The sequence below is a fragment of the Penaeus japonicus genome, unplaced genomic scaffold (assembly GCF_977035675.1).
Source record: "Penaeus japonicus unplaced genomic scaffold, GWHDUDI00000001_assembly GWHDUDI00000008, whole genome shotgun sequence".
NCBI lineage: Eukaryota > Metazoa > Arthropoda > Malacostraca > Decapoda > Penaeidae > Penaeus > Penaeus japonicus.
The window spans coordinates 15,703,260-15,713,259 of NW_028234410.1; the positions used below are offsets into that span (position 1 = coordinate 15,703,260).

A 10,000-nucleotide genomic window follows, 5' to 3' on the forward strand; every position below is an offset into this window, starting at 1 on the left:
AGTGCCTGTCATATGGCACATATAAGTCTCTAAACTCAATAAAACACACAAAAAAACAAAACACAAAAATGCTCTAGTTTTTCAATGAATGACTGAAAGAGAGTAGGAATATTCAAATTATAATGCTTCAAGCAGTCTCTCTTTAAAATAAAACTTATCCTGGAGGCTGGGCAAGAAAATTTATCCCCGTCTGCAATGGGTTAATACAATAGTGCTAAAAGTGCTATGTTGCGGTACCATTTTTTACCAAGTATCACTAGAGACACCACTGGTGTTTTTGAGTTATTGGAACAACTATAACATTTAGGTATGTAAATTTTGTTATTTGCATATGATGAATAAGTCATTATATAAAAAATAGAAAAATGGATAAAAGAGAACAAATAATTCCACAACACAAGAAATGTAAATGAAATTATAGAAATTATTACCAAAATTATTTTGCGAAAGATTTTGATGAAACATGTCCATTACATATCAACGATTGTGAAATTATTAATTCTGATTTCAATCTTTTTCTTCAAGTATAGTACAATTTTTCAATATCTTTAAATATTGATACTTTTCAGCCATGCATGCATGTTTGAATGTTTTGATTTGTGTATTTTATTATATATTAACAACTCAAACAAATACTTTCCAAACAGTTGCTACGGGTGATCTGAGCAGCCTTAAAATAGCCACAAGTACAAGTGCTGGGCTTGCGCAGGGTGTGGTCCTGGCTACCACTGGTTCCACAGTACATGGATCTGGCGATCAAATAGCAGAGGAAGCCTCACGAAAACGTGAAATAAGATTGATGAAAAACAGGTAGGAAAAATTTTGGGCAGTTCTCGCTTTGGTAGTTTATAAAAGTCAAATCAACTTTCCAACGTTCTTCTATTCCCCTCTTCCTGTATTATGAATTTGTACTCTTACTTATGAATTTATTTTGAAGTACTTGTGGCCTACTATTTTCCTACATTTTGCTTCATTTTTATACATAAATGTATATATGTATGTGTAGATCAATCTAAATATAAAATTCTGCAGTGCATAAATAGATTTGACCCATATTTTATAATTACATATTTGGTATAAATGTTGTGAATTCCAATTTATAAACCTTTTATTTATATGCGTGATAGCCAAGTTGTATTTTACTTAGCATGGATTATTATTTATTTTTTATTTTTTTTATTTTTCTTTATTATTATTTTTTTTTTTATAAAGTATTTGATTTTTTATTGCTTTGGTTTTGTAAAGGATATTGTCAGGTAACCTAATGTATATCACATTTCAAATAGAGCATTGCAATGATTTGGTGTGAAATTAATGTTTGTTATTACATTTTACAGGGAAGCTGCAAGAGAATGTAGAGCGAAAAAGAAAGAATATATCAAATGCCTGGAGAATAGAGTGGCAGTCTTGGAAAACCAGAACAAAGCTTTGATTGAAGAATTGAAGACACTGAAAGCTCTCTACTGTCAGAACAGTTGATAGCAGAATGCAACAGAATTCTCCCTCCTTGCCTGGGTAATGGCATGGATTTAATCTCTGCAGTGATACAACCTGGGGCAGTGACGTAGTGTTAAGGAGGCTCGTCCACCTGATCAGTGAACAGTTGAGCTTTTACTCCATCACTTATTGGGATCCTTGAGCAGGGGTCATGGCTGCCCTAATTTGTTACTGGTTCACTTAACTCTAAATTTGTTGATATGATTATCATCATTATTTTTACCTATTATTGTAATTGTTATTGTTATAATTATTATTTTATCTTCTTTTATTTTTTATTTTTTATCAAAGCGATTCATTTATTGGTGGTTAACAAAGCTGTTGGCTGTGTTGTAAATGTGAGCAAGTAGTTGAAATTGAGTGCTATATTGCAAAGACCTTAAAACCACTAACATTTAATTGGGCTGCCATAAGGTGCAGAATTAAGTATCATATGTTACATTTCATGTAAACAGGTATTATTACCCCATACACATTGACAGTGCTTAAGGATGCACCACCACTAATATATTTTGTTCCAGGGGAGCTGCAAATGAGTACTGGCTAAAGAAGAAAGATTTCTTGAATATTTAGAGAATAGGGTAGCTGTTTTGGAGAACCAGAGAAAAGCACTCATAGAAGAGCTAAGATCCTTAAAGATTTGCACTGTCAAAAGACAGAATAGTGTGTCAAATATGTGAATCACTGCTTGTGATAATGTGACCTGAAATTGTCATTAACAAAATATGTTAAGGTCAACCTTCTGAGAAGCAATGACCAATAGAGAGAAGTGTCCTTGTTGTAGTGAGCTAGCCTGTAATCATTGAGAAAATGTTTCCCTCATTTTTTTGGCAACCATGGAACAGCACTGCAACAATCCGGTGATAATACAATACATGGTTCCCATATTTTTTCACAAGTGTAGTGTTTATACTATCATGGTTGTCATTTGTCAGATTTTCCTTACAGTTTTTGTCAAAGGTCAGCTACATAATATTTATGAATGATTTTATGACTTTGACAAGTAATTGTATTTGCAAGTCCTTGAGGTAGAAACCAGCTGTCCAATGAGATTGCCAAATGAATTGGAAAAGTAATAGAAGAGAATGAAATCGAATTTATTGTTCTAACAAAAATTTTAAAAATTTACCAAGCATTGGTATTATTTTATTATTTCTGCCTGTCCTCATTATGAAAATGTTGTTTGACAATATGAAATTTGTGTTAGAATGTCAATTCCATGCAAAAAAAATAATTGCATGATTTCCTTTGAGTAAAAACTTTCTTTTTGGCTTAGTTTATTACAATTACATCTGTAAGCGTGGATCAAGCATGCTTGGTATATGTTAATATTATGTTGCTAGTCATGTCCAGCGATTATGAATCGCATATGTGCATACAGTGTTGCACTTAACTCCAGGGAATGTGTGATTCTGTGAGTAGGCCATCATATAGTACGAATTTTTCAGTCTCATGCTTTGGAAAATGTTAGTTTCAAATGCTTTGAGAGATAATGATAATAATAGTGTTACTGCATATGCCAACAAATACTATAAATAGAAATATATATCATTATTTGGAGTGTTATGGACCCGAAATTTAAATGGTGGTTCCATCATTCAGAAGGCCAGATACAACTAAGAAGGATTATTTGTTGTTACTCCAGTTTGTGAAAAGGACTGTAGTGACAGTGTTTCTGTAATGTTTAATCTGTATGCTGTCTTTAAATGTTAATAAGGGTGTATTACATTTTATGGCAAATGAAGACGTAGTTGTTGTGATCCTCTTTATTGGACAGCATGTGAAAACTGAAACTTTGCACTATAACTGTAATACCATGGACAGTGGAAACAGTGGGTGGAGATGCCAGCTAAAATGATTGGTAATTTTATTACTATTCTTTTTTACTTAATCCTCAAAGAGATCAGGTATTTATAACTTTTACATCATTTTCAATCAGCATTCCATGTTTAAGGAACCTGAAGGCTTAAGCATCTTGCCCATATTATTTAGTCTCTTAAAGATATCTGTTGTTAAGTAGAAAGTTTTTGTGTCCTGGCTTGTGTTTCTACCAATGCTTTGTAAACATTATATGAAATGCAGCAATTGTGCTCACAGACTTCTTGTATGGAATACATTTTCCAGATTTGTCTGTGCTTGTACAACACCAGTAAAATGTGTCTCACTGGAAAGTAAGAAATGCAACAGCCAATCATGAGTATGTTACCTGCAAACTCTGGCTGAAAAAATCCATATTTTGCCCCTTGTCAGCAATTTGTACAGTTAGCATCTGCACCCAATTTTGCTGTTGCCACATGATTTTTTTCTTTCATTATTATTCCATCTTATCCAGTCATTTTCTTATCAGAATTTACAAATGTTTGGATAAATTCTTAACATTATTGTCTTTTAATTATATACTTAGGCAATGCTTAAAGGAATTATTTTATAATCAGTACAAGATGGTATGTATATATTTTTAGTTGTTTGTAAATTTTGGTTTTGTAGAAAATGAATAGGTGGAAGATGGATATAATATATATGAACATTATAAAACATTTTTATGTAAATAATTGTGTTTGGACATATGATTGTGATCCAAGCAAAAATGCCTATGAGAATGAGATATAAGTATTTTTGAAGATTAAACTGTTGTTGAATACTAGAAATTTTCTTTAATTCCTCTCAGTATAGAAGGTGCAAGTAATAAAATGCCCTCATATTTGTTTTCAGAATGTCATGTGGTATCAACCTAAATTTTATTTATTCACATGATAACCATATTACCCTGTTTAGGACAGGGCATATATTTCTTTTCTTTTGCCCACAAGACGGGCATCAGTGCCACCTGCGTGCCACATCAGACCTAGGGAGGAGCACATGACATTTGCATGACTTTTTGAGCCCTTTCACAATATTTAATCTAATCACGATACTTGCCATCTGACAGTAGTCTTATGGGAGAACAAAAAGGAACTTATTTTGTATTCTATTACTTTAGTAACCAAATACAAAAAGAGATGACCATCCTCAATGAAAGTAATGAGATATGGAAGACTAAGATGACCTTAGCTTTTGGCTGGAATGTCGCAGAACAAAGTAGCTATACTACCGTGGGCACCAGGATATTTCAGAAAAAAAAAAAAGAATTATGTGAACCATAAGGATGAAGTGGGGAAATAAATAAATAATTGGAAACAGATTATTAAATTCCTAACAATGTTCCTTTCAGCATGAGTAAAGAAAACAGTGACACCATTGCTCAACAGAAAACGGGGAAGGATTCCCATGTCACGTATTTTAATACCTAGCCACAAAGAGAGGAAATACTAAAAACTACCGGAAATTCAATATGTAATCATTTAAAACAAAATTGTGTATTTGTAAAAGTATTGCAAATGTAATTTTGTTTAATTTTTTTTTTTTTGTGTGTGTAGGCATATAGATATAGATACAGATATATAAATATATAGATAGAGCAATTCAGGGGAGCTTATGAGAGAAGGTTCATGCCTAAAGGATGTAAAATGTTTTTATCACAAAACTGAGCATTTTACCTACTTAGAAGGGTACATGGCCCCCTCAAATAGAGGATACAAAAAACTAAGTACTGCAAGCATCTCTACTGAAAAAAAACAGTACTATCACACACTGGCCATGTTATCACATTGTCTGGTTAGATGGTCTTCTGCAGTGCAGAAGACAGAAGGTGATAGAGTTTATAGTCAATACCGAAGATGCCTAATGTGACAAGCAGGTCACCGAGGGTGATGCTGGGCCTTGGAGCAACATTTTGATTTGGGACTTTGCTTGACACTGCAAATATGACATAATAATATGTGTCAAATTCCTGTTAAGCTGTAAATGAAACTATTCTGCAACTCTACAATATACTTAGTCAGAATAACGATAATTACAAAGATTTCTGTAAAAGTTTGAAAGTGTAAAAAACATGAAAAAACAAAGCTTCATCTTTACTGGACCCCAAAGCAGCTGCTTGCTTATACCCTCCCCTCTTGCCGTTCTGTCAGATTGAAGTTCTGCATGCCAATAGTTTACTTAGATTATTCAATTCACACGTTTTATAACTAAAAGTTTTCATCTACCATCCCTGTCAACAACATAATTTTTGTTGTTTTACTTGTTATACAATCTATAGTTTTTGTGATAATTATTATGATCATCATTATAACAAAATTTGTCCAAGCTTGCGCTCAATCAGCACTGGATGCACACTTTCATAAATGGGTGTTACTGTGGAGAAAACTTAATTGAAATTAAATCATGCCTAATCATACTGACAACAAGTAGTTCATAAATGCAAGGGAACTTGCAATAATCTGTTTGAAAATTTGTTTTTTTATAAAGGTTTCTTTTTATATTTAACCCATTGTGGACGGGGCACGTACCGACCTATCTGGTCGTAAGGACGGGTGGTCTATGACACTAACAGCACCAGCTAATAATTTAGAGGGACAGGGAAAGTGTTTCCTCTGCCCCCTGGGTAGCATAGACTAGCCCAAACAATATTTTTCCATAAATCCATCATAAAATGTGAGTTTAGGCTGACTTTGGAACCCTAAAGCTCTGGAGCTAGCACTGTTACAGCCATTATACTTCCAGACTGTGTGTGCGCTTCACTGTGTGCAAATCCCGATGTCGCTTCATGCATGCATTGACACCTGTCTTTTAGGCCTAATCAGTGCCGTCATGTATGTCATGACACCCGTTCACAATGGGTTAAGAATGAATAGTCAGCACATCATAAATGCTGGGATTCTCTTTATTTTGAAGTTGGATATTTACAGATAACATGTAAACATTAAATAAATTAATCTGGTGGTTTCAACGCTTAATGTCAGTGTTCTTTAACCCATTAGCAGCGGATGGCATGATTTGGTGCAAAGGCAGAGTCGGTGATAGACGCGGATGGCACCATGCTAGACATGTAATTCAGCTATCCTACTGCACAGACCTTTTTTTAATACCGCGACCAATGGGTTAAAAAGTTAACTTAAAATATCATCAAAATAATTAAAATACTCCAAGTTACATTATATCAATGTGTACTTGCTTAACCCTTTGCAGACGGAGATAGATTTGCTTGCCCAGCCTCCAGGATAGGTTCTATTTTTGAGAGAGACCGCTTGAAGCAATGTAATTTGAATCTTCCCACTCTCTTTCAGTCATTCATTGTAAAACTAGAGCATTTTTTGTGTTTTATTGAGTTTAGAGACTTATATGTGCCATATGACAGGCTCTATCAGTGCTGCAGTTGACAAAAATTGTAGTATATTATCCATATTAGCTCATTATTTTCTTTAAACTCAATGTGATAGAAGTATTGCTGTTTTGTGGGAGGACAAAAAGCAAATTTATTTTTTTGAATTTTTGTGCTGTCATGAACAAATACGAAACATATAACCACCTACAATAAAGATAACAAGAGGTAGGGAAGAGGAGAGAACCTGTGCTTGTGACTGTGAGTGCCACAGTGAAAGGCATCCATATTGGCACAGGAGCACATTTTAGACACTGGGTATGGATTGAGTCACCTTCCTCTTCTCGTTCTGCCTGCACATCCTTCATCGGCGGTACTTTAGAGCAAGGGTTCATCAACTTAGTGTGTGCCATCGCTCTATAGAGACAGTGCTTGCTAGAGACTGTGGATGGGTGCCATTCAAGGCTCTCTCTCCTGCTAGTGCTAGGAAAAAGAGGTGCCATCTAGGTTTTGGACGTTAAGCTAGCACGATATTACGGTAATTATAGTAATTATGACTGCAGTAGCCATCATCACTCATTCCTTTTTCATAGCAAAATAAAATAGCAGTGATCCAAAATCCCCGAATGTCATGTATGTCATGACGCCCGTCGTCAGGCCAAAGCTCCTATGTCATGTATGTCATGACACCCATACGCAATGGGTTAATCTCAAATTAACTTCTAATGTTACTTCCCCTGGTGGTAGCTAACAAGTCTGCTTAGCATAATTACCTTCTCCCAGCAGACATCCTAATTGGCCTTTGCGTGGTCCAATCTGCAACGAGGGCACCATGACCAGCTAACCATAGGATATTCCATAGAGGATTTACATGCCACTAGTAACACATCCAATCTAACCAAATCTAAACTTGATGATAATTAACCTTATAATGCTAACCACAATGATTTTGTAAAATTTAAAGATAAAAATTTCCTGTAGAAGTAAACATTAAAGAATATGAAGAAACTAGATATTAACCCATTGGTCGCAGTTTTAATAAAATATGTATGCAGTAGGATGGTGGCTTTACACTGTCTGGCACAGTGCCATCCGCGTCTACGACCGACTCTGCCTTGGCAGCAAATCATGCCATCCGTTGCTAATGGGTTAAGTTCATTCCACTGTCAACCCATATGATGTGAATAACCTAAGCAGTATTTGACATTTGTGCCCCAGTTGAAGTTATCTGACTGTTGGCAGCTTTAAAGGTTTAAACAATTAAACTTATTCTAGTTGTTTTAGTGGAATATAAGATACAAATACTGGTATTAGATTCTATGGAGAAAAAATACAATTAACTATGATTCAGATATTAAGTCAAAAGCTGAATGCCCTGACTGGTATTTTCATCTATTTGTGTGTGTGTGACATAGTAATTCATTAGATGGATATGATAATTATATTCAAACATTGTGCACTGCTTTCCTGTATGTAAATGAATGTGTAGGAAAACGAAAGATGGAGTATAAGTTAATAAATGGTGGAATACATCATTTACTAATTTATACTTTATTTTTATTTTTTCTAATGTATAAACAGGGTAACAGATCTTTGATGATAAGACCTTTCAATTGATTGCATTATTATTGAAATATTAGCTAAAATAAAATTTTCTTAACTCATGTAATTCAATGCATGACTATGCTTAATACATAGCAAATATAATTGAAAGACATCCATTACTTTATTCTTAGAGCCATGCATATTATGAAGCATAGTTTACATGCTTGGACTAATGAAACATTACAAGATTTCATGAAGTATATTCTTCATACACTGCTGTTTAAAATTATCCATTTCTTAATTTCTAAAGTATATCGAAAATCCTATTCTAGTTATGTGTCCAAACACCAAAACTTTAGAATGAACAGGAAAATTTCTTGAAAAAAAGGATCCTTAAATTTTCACTTATTGCAGAACTTAACAAATTAAAATGAAACAATTTGTACTGTAGTAGTCTGTTGTCAGCAGCCAATATTTCCTTTACACTTCAAATAGAAAATATGTATAAAACTATAAAAAAAAACTCTTTATTTTAAAAGATCCTCAAACTACTGCTGAAGATTCAAAAGAAAATCTTTGTTGATAATATTCATTACCTACCCCATTACCAGTCTGGTAATGTAGAATTTTTACCATGAAATATATCACATACTATGTAATATATCTATTATGGATGGATTATATATATATATGTGTATATATCAAACAAATGTAATCAACCATTACTGATATTTTCTTACAAAAATTAAAATAAATAGGAATTAAAATTAAAGACCTATACATAAACCATCAAGTGATTCTTTCATGACAAACCATGGCCTATTTACTGATTCTAAATAATACTGCTGATCTTTATTCAAATGTACAGTGAGCCATCTGCAGGCCCAAGATATCGTATAGCAATGAGAATGACATCCATTATGGTCCAGACTCCAAGGCCTCCAAAGCTGAACAACTTTCCAATTCCTTCCTGCCAGTGACCAAGATAGAATCTGAAAGAAAAAATAGGTCAATGTTGGGTGACCTCTACTTAATAATACAGCTAACACTACTGTAAAGAGGAACATGAGAAATTAAAGAGAGGAGCTGGGAAAGGATTGGCAAAGAGAGCTAAGCTATAATAAATTGGTTTCTGATATAATATGACATAATGATGTAATTAGTATTGCTAGTTTTCCATGATCCATATCAGGCACTTTGCCCCCTTTTAGTGTGTTTTTAAGGGATGGGATTCTGACATGAATATATGCATATATATGTATATATACATATGTATATATATAAATATGTATATATATAAATATAAATATATATATATATATATATATATATATATATATATATATATATATATATGTATATGTATATATATATTTTTATATTTATATTTATATTTATATATATATATATATATATATATATATATATATATATATATATACATATATATACACACACACACACACACACACACACACACACACACACACGCACACACGCACACACGCACACACGCACACACGCACACACGCACACACGCACACACGCACACTCGCACACTCGCACACTCGCACACTCACACACTCGCACTCTCGCACACTCGCACTCTCGCACACACGCACACACGCACTCTCGCACACACGCACACTCGCACACTCGCACTCTCGCACACTCGCACTCTCGCACTCTCGCACACTCGCACTCTCGCACACTCGCACTCTCGCACACTCGCACTCTCGCACTCTCGCACACTCGCAC

At 34.1% G+C, this 10,000-nt stretch overlaps 2 protein-coding genes across 13 annotated transcripts in view; one reads left to right on the forward strand and one right to left on the reverse strand.

Annotated features, from left to right (window-relative positions):
• The window catches only part of CrebB (Cyclic-AMP response element binding protein B), a 52,621-nt gene extending 48,483 nt beyond the window's left edge, over positions 1-4,138 (forward strand). For all 11 annotated transcript variants that reach the window (XM_043026552.2, XM_086539117.1, XM_086539120.1 and 8 more), the window contains 2 exons: positions 648-810; positions 1,338-4,138. In XM_043026552.2, the coding sequence (XP_042882486.1) occupies positions 648-810; positions 1,338-1,479 (305 nt within the window). In that variant the 3' untranslated portion in view covers positions 1,480-4,138. The remainder of the gene's footprint in view (positions 1-647; positions 811-1,337) is intronic.
• Positions 4,139-8,487: 4,349 nt separating this feature from the next.
• amx (TM2 domain-containing protein 3 almondex) overlaps positions 8,488-10,000 on the reverse strand; it is a 21,204-nt gene continuing 19,691 nt past the window's right edge. For both annotated transcript variants that reach the window (XM_043026515.2, XM_086539124.1), the window contains exon 6: positions 8,488-9,234. In XM_043026515.2, coding sequence (XP_042882449.2) covers positions 9,099-9,234 — 136 coding nt within the window. In that variant the 3' untranslated portion in view covers positions 8,488-9,098. The remainder of the gene's footprint in view (positions 9,235-10,000) is intronic.